General features: G+C 38.7%; 1 protein-coding gene across 2 annotated transcripts in view; it reads right to left on the bottom strand.

Annotated features, from left to right (window-relative positions):
- Window positions 1-5296: 5296 nt before the first annotated feature.
- Window positions 5297-17626, bottom strand: part of caln1 (calneuron 1) — a 61325-nt gene continuing 48995 nt past the window's right edge. For both annotated transcript variants that reach the window (XM_077207434.1, XM_077207433.1), the window contains exons 5-6: window positions 10705-10861; window positions 5297-6362 (exon numbers count right to left, since the gene is read on the bottom strand). In XM_077207434.1, coding sequence (XP_077063549.1) covers window positions 6235-6362; window positions 10705-10861 — 285 coding nt within the window. In that variant the 3' untranslated portion in view covers window positions 5297-6234. The remainder of the gene's footprint in view (window positions 6363-10704; window positions 10862-17626) is intronic.

Raw genomic sequence — 17626 nt, 5'->3', positions numbered from 1 at the left:
GGCGCGGCCATTTGTAATTGTAGCCTAATGTCTGGCTTCCGCTGTCATTCGCTTCCAGTTATTTCTAGCAGTACAAAACGGCCCGTTCTTTGTTGAAAAATAACGTGAATAGACCTATTCACAGCAGCGCCGTCTTTTAACTGGAATGAAAACGAGTGTTATACATACATCTCTTCCCTGAGTTGTAGCCTATAGCCTCCTGTTATTTAATGTATTTTTTGGATAGTTCTGCTGACAAAACACTGCAAACATATCTTTCCAAGAAACTTCAGTAGACATAAAACTAAATGTAATCGAATAAATAAATAATAAATAAATGAAGACATAAATACACATAAATAAATGTGAAAATAAATTAAAGTGGAAATAAATAAATGCATAAATAAATAAATGTGGAAAAAATATAATTATACATAAGGAAATAAAAGTGTAAATAGTCATTTATTTATTTTTGTTACATTTCTTCGCATATTGATTTACAATCATGGCATAAAATGTGGTTAATAGTGGATCATTTGACGCGCTTCCGTTCCGTGTCAAAGTGTCTGTTATCAGGGTTCCCTTTCAAGGGAACTCGCGCGTCAAGCGTGCGGGAACGCCCCTGCGTGAACGCGTCATGAAGCACTCGTGAAATCAGTCCAATGGCGTGACGAGACGTCATAGGCGGGTGACGTCATTGACCAGGAAGCTATAAAGCACCCCTGAACCAAACCATGTCAGCTTCTGTGTCTTCACAAGCGCTCTATGTGAAATCGTTACTGTCTATTTGATGTGTGCTTGTCTCTGCTATATAATATGGAAAATAAGCAGCAGTTTAAGCAGTATGTCACTCCCTGTCCTCGTTTTATCACGGGCGGGGATACACACGAGCTGTGTGTGAGGTGTTTGGGACTGGAGAATGCCCAATCATGCCCTCGAGGGAGCTGGCTGCGAGCATTGCGAGAGGCTGACAATGAAAACTCTCCGGTCCCGCCGAGCACTCTTTAAGGAGGGTGTTTCGGCTCGCGTGCCTCAGGGTTCGGGTCCCGCTGCTGCCAAGGCACAGCGGAGACTCAGGTCCTGGGGCTCGCAGATGGATCTGACGGCGGGATTAGAGACGGGCGATCCCCTATCTCTTCCTTTAACCGTTAGATCAGACGCTTCAGTTTGCGAGTCAGAAGCACACGCTGCGGTTTCTTCTGCTCGCGCTGAAGCGCGGGTGCAGCAGCATTCCAGTTCTGAGTCAGCTATATCTGCCTATCACTTCCTCTAGAGGGGACATCATTGGGGAGACACCCATGGGTAACTCGCTTCCTTCGTGGTACTTTGAGGTTGAGGCCTGCGGCACGCTCAAGGGTGCTGACTTGGGATTTGGCCATTGTATTGGAAGGCCTAGCCCTGGCCCCCTTTGAACCCATTGAAGAGGTGCCAGAAAAGTTTCTCACGTTAAAAACCCTGTTCCTTCTGTCTATCTCTTCTCTTAAAAGAATCGGGGATTTACAAGCATTGTCAGTTGCTCCCTCGTGTCTTTAGTTTGCGCCTGGTATGGTGAAAGCGTTCCTGTTTCCCAAGGAAGGGTACGTGCCTAAAGTCCCCACTAATTTGGCAGGTCACACTTTTGTGAGATTTTATAACCTGGATGTAGCTTCTACTCCGGGTTCTCGGGTGTTTCTAGTATAATGTGCGCTACGATTTCACATATACAGGCACTTGAGGTTTATGGCGACATGGGTATTCAGTTCCCGCAGCGCTTGGCGCAGCGCGAGTTCCCTTGAAAGGGAACGTCTCAGGTTACGTAAGTAACCATGGTTCCCTGAGAGGGAACGAGACGCTGCGTCGCTTTGCCATACTCCTGGCATGCCTGTGACCAACTTGTTCGACCTATCAGAAGCTGACATGGTTTGGTTCAGGGGTGCTTTATAGCTTCCTGGTCGATGACGTCACCCGCCTATGACGTCTCGTCACGCCATTGGACTGATTTCACGAGTGCTTCATGACGCGTTCACGCAGGGGCGTTCCCGCAGCGCTTGACGCTGCGTCTCGTTCCCTCTCAGGGAACCATGGTTACATACGTAACCTGAGGCGGTTTCTGTTCATGTGTGCCCAGACATTTTAGAAATCCCGACCAGCTGATGTTTTACGGCCATGTCCGGAATAAAGAGTAGCCTAGGCAGGCCTATGTATGGTGAACCTATATACATACAGTTAGGGGGATATTAAAGGACATATACAGTGATATAAGATTTTGGCCATTTTGCCCATCTCCAAATCATTTATTAACTGCGTGACCTGTAAAGTCACGTCCATAAACCTTGTATTGTTTGGTCACACCACAAGGTGTCACTGTGGCCTCAAAGCTTCAGCCCTGCCACTCTGAGCTGGATTGCTATGTCTGAGGTAAAACACGCCCCCCTCATTAGCATACAGAGCAATAAATGTATAAATACATTAATGTGGAAATAAATAAATGCATAAATAAATGAAAAAATAAATAAATGTGGAAAAAAATATAATTATACATAAATAAGTAAATAAAAGTATAAAAAGTCATTTATTTTTTTTACATTTCTTCGGATATTGATTTATGTATTTATTTATTAAGTAAGGAATGGCATTCCATATATGAACGAGTCACTGAATCATTCACTCACCCGATTCTAAAACCCCACTGCTGTCTGTTGCTAAGAGACTCAGCCGTAGACTCTACAGTGGCCTCCATACTTATGTCTATTCAAATCGTGCACTCATAACAAAGCGGACCATTTGTTTTTACAGCACTGCATTGATCATGATGATACAGAGTACAGCGTGTTAATGGTGCAATATCATCTGTTTATTTTTTTTGAAAACAGTAGGAAATCAGTGAAGATGCCACAAATATTACAAAAATGCTTTTTATTGCATAAACTCTATGCATTTGTCCTGTACATGTTTGATTATGTATATTAAAATCATCTATTGGCAGCTAGTCTTAAACTACATAGATAAATATTCTGCATGCAAAGTGTACAGATCTATCATTAAGTGAATATGGGTATATAAATGTTTTCTTACAATCAGGCTAAATTGAATGTACCACATCATCACCCTTGTTTTCCAAAGTCTAAAATCTTCATTTGAAATACAACCCACTTTAAATACAGAACTCTGTCTTTCTTATGTTCAGTCTAATTTCTTGGCATATTTTGTTCACAACATTATTGTCCTAATTATTAAAAAAGCCATTTCACAATATTGTCTTTAGCCTAACTAAGATAATGACATAAACTGAAATAATTGGCTGTGTAATTATTAACATTCCTAAATTTCTAAAACCCCAACCCAATCCCCCAACTCCAAAATATAATTAATGTTTATTTTTTTTACATTCACCACATAATTGTGGAGATCAAAATAATCTAAATATGCAAACACATAGTATATTTTATCAACCCATCCAGATCTTTAGTTGAATGCTACAAGCTAATGTTACATTTTGGATCAGACAAGGACAGTATGAGGACAAACACAATGAATTCATCAGTTCAAACCACCAGGTGTCGCTATTGTACCAAAATGAAATGTCCACTCACTTCAACTGCACATGGATCAACATTTGAGTGAGGAAAAAAGGGTTGGACTAACATTATACCTTTATAATTTCAGTGTATTCAGCTTTATTCTCTTCAGTACACCTGTGCAGACAAATATGGCTTTAGTCAGAACGGAGAGCTGGCAGACATGTGTTGTTTTCAGCCGGCCCACCAGTAGGCCTGACAAGATCTGTGCAGAATGTACCATTTATACCATCATGCACAAACAGAGAACACACATGTAAAGCTCTATTTACAGAGTTCTGCTAATTCACATGCATAATAAAGGAGAAGCAGACCTCAGGAAACATGGCGGAGAACATACACCAGTGTGTTTTCTACAGGTGTCTAAAGGAGACTGACATTCATGAAACACAAAGAAAAGATCTGCATCAGGCACAGAGTTTTAGCCATCGCACCTATGGGAAAGATACAATCATCTTCCATTATCATTCTTTTTCTTTATACAATCCTGTTTTTGAAGACTTGAAGCATCTTCATTACATTTCTGTGGCTGTACACATCTTTTAAAACATCAACAATGCAATGCTACCGTGGCTTTAATGCAGACGCAGAGACTGAGATGCAATATGAACATGTACCATACACATAACTGTAAGATTTTTCTGATGGGTTTGGGTGTATGGTTGATACACTGGTAAAACACTGCCCCTATTAAAACCGCCCAAGCTCATTATAGAAAAATCTGAGAGCCATCCTAAACCTTTCAGGAATGCTGAAAATGTGCATCTCAACAACTATAACCCTGAAACAGCAATAACTGGCCAAATCAAGCGCCTTGACGTACTGCAAACCCCAAGAAAGCACACATTTTGTTCTCCACATATTACTAGGTTGACATTTTCTGATCTAATTTTGGCAGAAAATATTTGGAATAGATTTAAACAGACCTGAGAGTGTACTACAGTCTTAAATTGGTAGCTGAAAGCATAATCAAATTAGCTCAAATTGTTTTCTTTCATCAGTATCTTACTCTTGTTTCCCATAAAAAAATATCTAAATACTCTTAAAACAAGATAAATATACTGTATAAGATAATACATACACAATCATAATATATATTATAAAACTGAAGAATTTAAAATGTATAATTTTTTCAAATGTATCTACTCAAACGCTTCTTCTTTTAATCCATTTTAGCAGTATTTTTCCTGTTTTCTACGGAAACAAAAATATATATCGTGGCCACGGATTAAGAATTTGTTCGATTTTGTTGTTTCAATTTGATTCGTTCACTTGTTTTATTAATTGTGGCCACGTTGAACTAATACCTATTTTGATTAAACTAATTTAACAAATTTTTACAACGTGGCTACGATTTAATAAAACGAGGGACCGAATTATATCATATATATTATATAATATATTATTATATTGAGTGCACAATTTACTCAAAAGGATGGAACAAATAAGTCATGTTAATTAATTGTTAAATCCGTGGCCACAATATAGATATTTTTCCCCTGCACGTCGTGCAGAGCTCCGTATTTTTTCATTAACATATATAAAACGAAACAAATGTAATACAAAATAGGCTACTTAAGAAGCAAAAGTGCAAGGTGTAATTTTTAATTTAACATTTATAATATTATATTAAATATATAGTTTATATAATATATATTATTTAAAATATATAAATCTCCATATTTTATGCAATCTTGCAAATAATCTTTTAAGAAAACGTAGATATTTTTACAAGTAAACAAAGAAAAATATTCATTTTTTAGCAATTCCATTAATGCATTTGGTAGACTATTTTATCCAAAGCAACCTACAATGCATTCAGGAAATAATTTTTTTAAATAATTTTTTATGTGCATTCCCTGGGAATCAAACCTATTTCTAGTGCCATGCTCTACCAGTGTGTACTGAACAAACACAGTGGGGAATGAGTAGAACTTCTGAATGACGGTAGTTCCAATTCTGTGGAAATCTCTGCAACTTTCTGTGGCGTTTCAATATTTTACGTGGGCGTGTTCATTACAAACCACTTCAGAAAAAGCATTAGACATGGTAAGATCGCACAATCAAATAGCAAACACATTCGAAATTATCAAAACTGTGAGTCAGGCTCATGGATTTTTGAAGCTGACGACTATGAATTTAATTATGGACTACAACGAGCGCTCCTTCCTCAGCCTCCCACCATCCCCTAAACCAGAGAAGCGCTCTGGCAAGAGCAGACATAAATAGTCTCCGGAGTGGATGCTGTAACCCTCCCTCCAAAAAGGTGTAATGAGTTGCCAATTACTTTTGCCTTCCAACATCGACAGCAGACCCGAACCCAGCAGAAGCTCATCAGCGAATCCCAGCTGAAATATCTGGAGCCACGGAGGAGACGTGCTTATGTACTCCTGCGTGTTATTGCATTAGGGAACAGAGGTGTCACGAAAGAAGCAGAAAGTCAGCCCTTTAAAGTCCCTGCCTGAGAGATGAGGCCCCGTGTAACATGCTGGCTTGGCTCGCCGTACACTTCCTGCGTCACTTGGTCCGCGTGGAAAAGTAACAGGAGAATACAAATAATAAAAAAAAAAAGATTAAAAAGCTCCTCTTTTCATTAGTGAGGTGTTTGGTTTTGTTTCTCGAGTGTTTATTTGTTAGTTTCAACTTCTTCATCGACAGACATGCACATGCAGGCTCGGCCCCGCTCACAGTGGTGTCGCTACTCCATGCCGTTTCGCAGCATCTGATTGGCCGCGATGAGCATGACGCTGATGATGAAGGCCATGGCGAAAGCGCATATCAGGCTCTTGCGCACGCACGTCTGTCGATTCTTCTTTTTAGGATGAACTGCAATGACACAAAAACAGCTCTTTAGTCCTGAGATCCTTAGGAAAACAACAGAAACATCTGATCTGAATCTGAATGCATTTTCTACTCCTGTCTGAATGTGTAGGTGTCAATTTGCATTCTAGCCGACCGCCTTTCATCTGCCAATCTGACTGGTCTAAATAAAGCAGCGTTTCTTGCGCAGCTGCGAGGTGGTGGAGATGTTTCGAGGTTCACCTGAGCACATGTGGCTGCTCGGCTCACAAGCGCGGGGTGACAGTGGGGTCTGGGCTGAGAATAGAGCCAGTTATTACTAGGTGCTTCTGGAACACACAGACAGACAGATTGTGTGCCAGCCTCACCCTGTGATAGCATTTTCCGCTCCAGTCCTCCTTCCGGCACAGAGCGTTAGTCAGCAAGTCCCGCCCCTCTACCCCCACAGCCAATCCCTGGCCTGGTTACGGCAGAGCGGAGGAACGATAATGAGCAAACATAAGTAGGCCTACTCTCCTGCCTGAGTGTGTTTTGCTTTGAGAAATTTTGATTTTTCCCCACTCTTGCCTTTCCAAATGGCAGCAGATAGAAGTCAAGATAAAATGTCTCACAGCATGCTCAGCATGTTTTGAAAAGTCTTGAGAGTACTGGAAAAGAAGTGCACTTAATTGCAATGAATGTGCACTTGTGTACTTCAAATCTCAAAAGCATATTTAAAAAAAACTGTACTTGCAGATAATATAAAACTAATGAAATAAAAGGCATAGTAAGTGTACTTGAAGGCACACTGTGTAATTTTTTGCAACTAGAGGTCGTTTATTTAAAACAAAGACGTAGCTTGATGATGCCTTGATTTTGCGGGATCATGGGAGTTGTTGTCTTCACTTTTACAGCCGGTAGAGAATACGACAGGATTCGGACAGAAATCATATTCATGGATGACAGGTAATGTATTAAAGTTGCGAGAGGCGTTGGAGTGGAACGAGGCCGCTGGAGCAATTGATAATGAGAGACAAGTGCGTAACACGGCTCGAGAGCAGTGGAGCTTTTATTATCCCGCTTACGCTTCTTCCGGTCATGCGTATGTGGGGTAAAAAGACCAACTGTGTTGAGCTGTATAACAATGATTAGTTTTCTGTCGATAAATGTGTCCAAACACTTTCTGACCTGTCTAATAAAACACACAATTTATTAAAGCGTCTTTGGTGTTTCCATGGTTTCTACAAAATAAAACTGGAACAAGGATCAAGGGTAACGCGGGTATGATGTCATTGATAGGCGACGAACGGCACGGTCAGTGTCCTGGTTAAAACTGCTTATTCTCTGGATTTAAACATTCTTAGAAAAATTTGGTGTAATGTAAGTAAATCAACAAAATATATAACATTGTTCTGGTGGTTTTTGGGTATTTTTGATCCAGAAATCTTACATAGTGTGCCTTTAATGAGAATACACTTTCATGACTGTTTCTTAATACACTTAACTACATTTTAAAAAGTGCACTCTGAAATAATGTCAAATTGAAAGCTACTTTAAGTACATTTTATATCATTGTTTTACTTATCTTTTGCCATGCTTTAAAGAAGTACACTTATTTGATTATAATTTTAATTGTAGTGTTTTGTTCGATATTACATTACCATATTGGTTGTTGGGATTTTGCCAAATAAGACATGTTCTTGGATTCAACATATTTTGTTGATCCTGGAACAACATTCCTGTCTGAAAATGTATTCCTAAACCTAACCATACCCATAACTTATCTCTAAAATCAGAAGAAATTAGGTGAATAAGAATGGTGTAGAAGCGCCTAACCCTTGTTGTAACATGATTACCATAGTCTCAGTGTGTAGTCTGTTGACAACACATGAGCGCAGCCCAGGTGCCTCCATGAATGATTCATAAAGACACAGAGTGTGTGGATGAGTGTTGCTTTAGCGCTGTGGACATCTGTTACTGCTGGTAGGACAGAGACTCAAGGCATTGGCATAAGGGATGAGCTTGACCCCTGCAATGGTAACAATGTCCTATCGCGTTCCATAGGCCAACATACTGAACATTTATACACTGGAATCATAACACTTATAAGCAGTGTTGGGGAAAGTTACTTTTAAAGGAAATGCATTACAATATTGCGTTACTTCCTAAAAAGTTTTTAGGAACTAATTGCAGTATAGTTACTTTTTATGGAAAGAAATGTCAAAAAGGTCACTGACATTTTTCAAAATATCTTCTTTTGTGTTCAGCAGAAGATAGAAATTAATACAGGTTTGGAACAACTTAAGGGTGAGTAAATGATGACAAAATTTAGATTTTTGGATGCACAATCCCTTTAATCGGACAATGCAATGTGCTCAACTTGACCTTCCATTTACAGAGATGACAACTAGACACCACTTTCTGAAAAAATCATACACGATATGGCATAAAATTCTTTCTAATGTTAATTTTTGCAACATTAATACTAATTGAAGTACTATTTAAAATCATTAAAAACTGATACTATAAAGATATATAAAGATTAACTATATGGCAGAGAAGAATCAAAGCCGTCTAAGGATATATTTATCCATATTAGACATTCTCTGGAAGAAATCTATTTTATTTATTCTCCTGATCCCTAGTTCTAATAACTTTGCATTTTATACTGACACATCTACTGGTGTGGATGCATGAAGTTTTTGTTTATTAACTTTTAAACTGAAAAACTATGAAGCCCTGCACATGACATGTAGGGGGGAAAACTAGATATTATTGCCGATATATTTGTTCCCAAAATGTAGTAATTAATTCCTCATTTTAGGTAAATAATGGCCCTGTTGTACTCAGTGCTTGAAGCGGGAAAAGAAAGGTGCCGGTACTCTCTTGCATTGGCAAATCATGACATTTGAGATTTCTACAGTGAAAAACAAAACTTATAACAAAACCATGAATGAATTCCATGAATTAATAAGTCGTGGGAATGAATTCTTAATTTATAATTCGTGGCCACAATATCTTTTCTTCCCCCACGTTATGTGCGGGGCTCTATAAGATAGAGCTGGTCATATGGGCTTAATGACCACTATTTAAATACATATTTTGATGGTACTATTCATTCACTAGGTACTCAAAGAGTTACATAGGCTTAATATAGTGTGTTTGTGTCATCATTTCAAAACTCATTTTCACAAGTTTCATAAGATGATTATAGTTTGTTTCGGGAGATCTCATAATGTAGTGTAGCATATGCGACAGTGAGCTCTTGTGACCCTGTAGATGCAGTGACGACACCCACTCATGAATCTGGAAATGAGCTGCCTACTCAAAATCCAAACTAGCATTTTCAATTCACTCCTCTGATTTTATTAACCAAGAAATAAGCTTCTAAAAATTGCACCTCATGTCAATAGGCTGTGAATATCACATACTGTAAAAGAGCATTAACCCTGTGTATTACCACGGGGAACGTTGTGCTATTCATCACAGGATGAGATGAGGTGCAGTAAGAGGAGCTTTATTATGCATGAAACAACAACATTAACATCAGCCCATATTAGTTTGGAAGAGCAAACAGACTGAAGCAGACAACCCTATAATGAACTCAAGAGAAGCACCTACACATCTTTACAAACACTGTTTTTAAAGTTGGATACATACTCAGGAGTTTAAAGGGTGCTCAGAATTATTTTATAGCTTTTATATACAAAGAAGAAAAGAGCGAACTGACAATTACATTTTTTTTGCATGTTGTGTATTATGTTTTTACAATATATCAAAGTTACAAATAAAGTAAGGTCTATAATGAATTCAGGTACAGGCATGTAATAATTAGGCCTAAATGTACAATACCACTATAGTGTTCACTGTATAAATTAAATATAGATTTTTTTTGTTAGAGCTGTGTTTTGTTGTTTGATTAATATTAATGACATAAACAGCAGCAGGTATTTATAGGCTGCTGTCACTTAAAGACCGACCCCGCGGATCCAATATAATGATACACATCAACTGTTTACATTCACTTAAGACATAATTGAGATTGTTTACCAGAATACTTGCCCGAGACTGGTATTTTGAGTGGTGAATTTACTCTAAAGGTTAATTCACCCTGCTTGGACAGATGATGCTTGTTTTCACCGACTGAACATGCTCAATCTGCATTTGTTGGGTCGAGGAAAGTCTGAAGCCCAAAGTATTCTTTGGCTGCCCGCGTTCTCACGAAGGTCCGAACACTATCCGTGTGACGTCCACGGACCCTCCTGATGACGAAAATTACGTCACGGGGACGGTGCGGTCGAAGTATACTTTGGGCTTAATCTGGTGATTCTCTGCATTGGACTTAAACCCATTTCGGGACCACTGACACACACACAACGTGTACACTCACCTCCCTCAAACTCTGTTTGACAGTTCCCCGAGTTCTCGTTCAAGCTCTCCTCCTCATTGATGATGATGTTCTCTATGTCCTTCATCGTCAGGTGGTCCCGGAAGGCATGAAAAAGGATGTGTTTCAGCTCCTCCAGTGTTATCCGCTGCATGTCAAACTACAAAGACAAATGACACAGAAGCAGTTACTCATCCAAACTCAAGCTCTTCAAAAACTCTTACAATTTTGTGTTGTATATTTTGTTTAATTTTTGCAAAAGGGATAGCTCACCCCAAAATTTGACTTTTTGATTTGAATTAAACCACTATTTTATTGCATAGTTTTATTTTTATTTAAATTTTAAAAATATACTTTATTCAGTTTTCAAATGCCACATTAAAATGAAATTTTCAGGACAGTGCTTAGATATAAAAACAGCACACACAAAAAAATCGATAGTCTTTGTAATCAAGGAGAAAAAATGCATTGATCAGTCTGAACACTTTCGCATGGCACTCGATAAAGGGACATAACGCAATTAACTGCAAGAAATTCAAAGGACATCTGAGGAAAGGGGACTGTAACCCAGGTTCAGTATTGAAAGTTGATTTTTATTACTTGTATCCAGAGGGCGTTTATGAGCTCCATCCCTTTAATTACCCGGGCAACATTAGCTCTGCAGATCGATTTTTCAGGAGGATGTAAATGAAACTGTGGCGCACCAGCTTAATGCCTTATTTGCAAAGCTGTCAGGTTAGGGAACAAACAGTCATTAGGAACACTGGCAGAACCGCTATACAGTCGGCTACATGTTAATACACCACTAAATCATTCAGCCTTTCCTACAAAAACAGTACAGGGATGGTAATACTAAGGTAATCTGGTTGGCATATGATGATATATTCATGATAACAGTATGGTAAATGCCCAAAAAACATGCCATTATATTATAAGAGTTTATAAAAGTTTAAAGAGAGAAAAATTAATAGTTTAAATCTAACTTCACTTTTTTATTTAAATATACATAAGCACAGTGATACAATACAGCAAAGAAACCTCCAAATTTGTTACAGGAAGCTCACAGTAATGTTCTGTGGCTCTGGAGAAAGGCGCTTGACAGGCCATTGCAGCTCGTGAGAAGAGACAGCAGGATATTACAATAGCTGGCAAACTAATAAATCTGACAAGCCATTAAGTATTCCAGCCTCACTATGCTCACCTCCACAGTAACTTGTCATTTCACTCCACTTTAGCTAGTCAGAAAGAATGAGAGCAAATTTCCGCTTTGTGTACTGCACCCAAGCTGAGGTAAACACTGCAGAATATAGGCCTAGAAATCAGTTTATATTTGTGTTTGTTTATAAATCAGGCTGAAAATATTATATTGTAATATTACTGTATGCCCATGAATGTTGACCCAGTGGTCTAATATGCGTTCTGAGTGTATATGACATACATGTATCAATCTTATTTTGACTTCCGATTGATTAGCTATGGGTAAATAACTCGAAGAATTTGTGCTGCAAACCAGTATGTTTACAGTTTTTTTTAATACAATCCCTAGGACACATCCACACATCAGTACTTGGGTTACTTTTTCAAAACTCTTTTCAAAAGTGAGCACAACATCATAAACTCTGGATCATCTATCACTGCTTTGGCTCAAAAAACATTAAATGACTAAATCTTTCAAATTACATAAATAAATTTTTCACTTAGACACAAACACCACCAAAACAATGTACCTACAGGCCAATTTGCACGTTTACATATTCATTTTAAAACTGTTCAACTTAAAGGCGGGGTAGGTAAGTCTGAGAAACTAGAAGAAAACTGCCGGATTTTGAAAGTATCCAACAGAGAAACTCCCTCCCCCTTCCTTCTGAGCTCATTGCAAAGCCACGCCCCAAAACACTTGAACGCGCAATGCCAACCGCTCAGCTGGAGGACGCGTTTACCAGTGCGGAGCGGAGAGGAGCGCAGTGCGATGGAGTGACATCATGTCAGAATCACAGGTAATAAAATACCTTTTTGACTGCTCTTTCTCTGCCATAATTGTGAGACTTCGTGGCTTGCGTTTGGTACGCGCCTCTCCTCTTCCGAAATGAGCGAGTCAACCGAGTGCGCCCATGTGGGCAGCTCCTGTTGCAGAAGGGCTATTGGCCATAGCAACGAGGGAGAGTGACAGTCGCCCAGTCAATCAGAGCACTCGGTCCGAATGGAATAATGAGCTGTGTTTATTGCAGCCCTGAGAGGACTACGGACACTCTATTTTTCTAAACTCCTCTTCAGAGTACTTACATTGTAGATATGTATTGGTATATAAAGACAGTTTAAACAAATTTGGCAAAAAGTGTTTTAGAAACACATTGCCTACCCTACCTTTAAGTTCAAAACCTGCCATAATACAAAATTGCTATTTGCTACATTTCTACAATAATACCATATTTACAGATATATTCCAAATCTAAAAAATGAAATACTATCAAAAGAATTAGATGTAGCTGAACATCTAAACAGGTGTTATTCTTTCATTTTCATTAGCATAAAAGGGGAAATCTTGGGAATAATTTTGTACTATAATGTAAACATGGACTATGTAACAAATACTGCAGTGAATTCTATAAAGAAACTTTACAAAAGAAAACATTATATAATGCTGCCTGTTGTTAGTGTTTTTAGGTCATTGTTTTATAAGTTACAACGTGTATTTGTTGGGTGAAAATCTTTGCCAGTGTTATGGTAGAATGACTTGATTTGAGATATGTATGAATTAACTAATGTGCCAAGCTGAAAATAAGGTAGGAGAACTGTGGGAAGAGATTTGAAAAAGTGTCCTACAATAAGTATTGGGAAATGTGCTGAGTATTAGCAATATTTGTATTTTCTGAAGAAAGCCTAATGGGCCTGTGAAAAATCTAAAACAAACTGTGCAGGGAAAGTTAAATGCAGACATTTCCTATAGGCTTTATTACTTTTTAAGAGCAATAGTAATGCGCATGCAAAGCTTGGATTCCTGATAATAAAAATAAAAAAGGGTAAACCATCTGATTGAATGGGAAAGTAATGCAGGGACATTGATGGTAACCACCAGCCCTTTAGCATCCAGACAGTAAAGCTGGAATGTTTCTGGGCTTACCAGAGAGAATGAGTGGGCACTAACTGCATTGATGTAACCTTCGGACAACCCACAGCCACAGAGACAGAGTCGCCTGAGGGCATCAGATCCATCTGTTTTCATTGGAGGCCGTGAGAGTGGGCAGCGGAGCAGCTCATTAAGAGCTCATGTGCTAGATAACAAATCCCATTTTCTTTTCTCTTTTGAACACTCTTTCTTGACTGCGAGTATTTATATACAAGTAATGGTGGCCGGAATGACCTTCAAGGTCATGACTGGCTGTGTTGAAGTCAATCTTTGTCGTGATTGTGTGTGTGTGTGTGTGTGTGTGTGTGTGTGTGTGTGTGTGTGTGTGTGTGTGTGTGTGTGTGTGTGTGTGTGTGTGTGTGTGTGTGTGTGTGTGTGTGTGTGTGTGTGTGTGTGTGTGTGTCTGACAGGCTGATACTTGTTGACCTATAGGTCACCTGAGATCTTTTTTTCAAGAAAATACACCTGAAGGTAAAGAAAACCATCCACAGCTTGCAAAAAAAAAAAAAAAAAATGTAGGACCATAAAAATCGGGGCTGGTTCTAGACATGGGCAGAGGTGGCCTTGCCCACCCAATCATAATTTAGGAACAGATTGTAAAATCTATTTTTACAATTTGTGCATTGATTAAAAGCAATATGAGGTGGGTTCTGTATTGAAATGTTTAATGAAGGGCTGAATGCCCCAAACAGTAAATAACACCAGAAATTTGCAGTATCTTTCCTTTATTAACTGAAAGTAACGGCACGTTGCGTCGCGCGCTTCAGTCTGTAGTGGAAAAGCAGAGGCTGTTTACCTTAAAAACGATGGATAAGTAGCGCAATGGATTTAAAAAAACGCATTCTGTATGGCATTTAAATGCCCCTTTTCACACAATCAAACACTGACATGTTGAACTATGCTGATAACGATGTTGAACTATGCGGATATGGATGGATGGATGTACAAAAGCAACTGTAAACTATCAAATGTATGGCAGATGAATTTGTGTCCTGTGGTGGAACAGAGCGTCTGCCTACATCGAGGAGTACCAAGAGCAGAGTATCGACAGAGTCTGTTCACCCCACACATCAGGCCGATTTAACAGCAATTAGTAACACATTAATGTAATCTCCCCTGCTGCTGCAGTAAACTGACAGCTGTGGTCATTGATCCTGTGCTCCAGCTCCACTAACACCACATACTGAAACTAAAGATAGAGAAGATCAAGCCAATGAGAGTGTGTGAACTGTGTGAGAGGAGAAAGGAGGTATCTAGAGAGATATAAGAAATGTGGATGAAAGACAATCCCATGGTGTCCTAATGTTTTACTTGTTTGATGGTTTAATAAGGAGATACTGACTTTGATAACATTTAAGTAAAATATTAAAGTCATTCTCTGTCACTGATTATCCAGCATGAAAATTACTGAAAAAAAAATTACAGGATTTTCATCATTTTATTTCTCATATTTACATTCTGTCATGACAGCTCTCAGAGAGATTGGCACGGTTATAGAGATCTGATGGTAATGGATATGGCAATGTTAAGGTATTTATGCCAAGTGATTGGCTGATTAGATATTTGTGTTAACAAGCAGTTGAACAGGTCTACATAATAAAGTAACCAGTGAGAGTATGTATATACACATACAGGCTATATATTAAACTAGACTGTAAATTCTTCTGTACTCTATTTTATAGCCATACCAGAGCCATCTACATTTGGACTCACTGCTCACACAGTGACCTTGTCTGACTGCTCAGCCATTTCATTTCCTCACATCCTCAAGTCCCACTTCAGGGAATACCAGTAAAATATAATCACGAACGCATTCTTAAGCCAGAGGGAATTTTTGATCATATATCGAAGAGCGGTACACTTTATGTCCAGCCTATAACCTGGTTTATATCTGCCCACTGAGACTGTCAATGTTTTAGCTCTGGCATCGCACACACTTTTCCATGAAAGTCACATGATGGCTGTGTTCTTCAAGACATGGTGACGGGAATAAGGAAAATTAAGCTTTACCATTCTTGGTATGGACAAGTGGGGTTACTCAATGCACAAGACTACATGTTTTTTTTTTTTGCATAATCAATGTTTTTTTCCTTTGAAAGTCAATGGGGTCCAAAACAACATTTGTATCCAATCGACTTTCATTGTATCAACAAAAAATGTATTTTGTGTTCAGCAGTAGAAAAAAAAATCATACCAGTATGGAAAGTGCTGATTGGTTGAGTTCATGCAGCATTTTATTTCAACGTCAACGTCATTTCAAATTCCTACGTCACCAGACTAATTTGACCTAATCTTCACACTACTTTAGACACGATGTAAACGCAGACAGCAACAGGTCTGGGGGGAAAAAAGTTCCTGGGACAAATTGTTCCAGGTAATTTCGGTGGAAACGCGGCTTATATTTATAGTAGAGGCCGTGGCAGTTTAATCTAATGTAACAAGTCTTGAAAGTAGATACTTTCAAGCCATAGATACAAAAGAGTTAAGATCTGTCATGCAGTTCAAATCGACTCTGCCTTATAGCATTGGGTAAAAGATCGTCCTTGTTGTTGAAACAACTGCTTAGAAAACAGAATTGATCTCTCAGCAGTCTAACCATGAAAGAGGAGCTATCACTTTGGTTATTTAGGTTTCTATTAAGCACATCCTATTGACATATAAAAGCTAAAAGCCTTCATATGTTCTAAAAAACACACCATGTGCAAATAAAACTTACGGGCCAAATCTTTGAGCCTGTTTTCGACAGGTGATTGGTTACTGACCAAGCCCCAGGCAGGGTGACAGCAAAATTATGTGACCACATTCGATGTGTACACTGTTCAGCCTACGGCAGCCAGTCAGGACCTCTCCCAGAATCCCTACTTTAGCCAAAAGTTCCGGTCTGCTGTTGCACACGGTGCGGAAAATGACTGGACATCTGGTTTGTGTCAGTAATGACAAAAAAGATGACAAAAACTTCACATTTAAAGTATCCAGATGTAATAATCAAGGTTTTAAGAATATCCTCTAGCTGTCCTCTTGGCCACCGGACCTTTCCCTGTCAGCTATCCAGTTTTCTGCAGCTGCCCCATGAGTCTGTGCTGACCAGAATGCATATGATTGTGACCTTTGTATGGTATTATTGTCTGAAATGGCGAGCAATGCTGAAGCCAGGAGGTTTCTATATTGTTCATATTAGTGCCTCCCAGAAAAAAACATACAATGGAGTAATTTAACCATTATCATCTCATTCAGTTTCATTATGTCTGCTGTGAGTGAGACCATAATGAAGAAGAAAAGCTTTGTCACAAAAGCCACTTATAAGGCATATCAAGGCTCTAAACTGCTGTTTCTTTGTGCTGTGCAACTATATAGATGGTTATGAGCCATAGAAGGGCTTCAAAATGGCAAACTACATAAAAGCAAAATCATAAATTAGATCTCTTTAACATCAAAATTGCTTGTATTAGATAGCAATAAGATACAGAGCAAACTGAGGGGCTTAAAGGGACACCGAAAATGAACACCCAAAAATGAAAATTCTGTCATCATTTACTCAGCTTCAAGTTGTCCCAAACCTGTATGAATTTCATTCTTTTGCTGAACACAGAAGAAGATATTTTGAAGAATGTGAATAACCAAACAGTTGACGGTAGCCACTGACTTCCATAGTATGGGGAAAAACCTCAATGGAGTCAATCGCTCCCGTCAACTGTTTGGTTATTCACATTCTTCAAAATATATTCTTCTGTGTTCAGCAAAAGAAAGAAGTTCCAAAGGTTTGGAACAACTTGAAGGTGAGTAAATGATGACATTTGT

The sequence above is a fragment of the Siphateles boraxobius genome, unplaced genomic scaffold (genome assembly GCF_051911475.1).
Source record: "Siphateles boraxobius isolate OS27281-9 unplaced genomic scaffold, OSU_SipBor_1 6, whole genome shotgun sequence".
Classification (NCBI taxonomy): Eukaryota; Metazoa; Chordata; class Actinopteri; order Cypriniformes; family Leuciscidae; genus Siphateles; species Siphateles boraxobius.
Note: the sequence above shows the minus strand (reverse complement) of the source record. Positions and strands in the feature narration are given on the sequence as shown.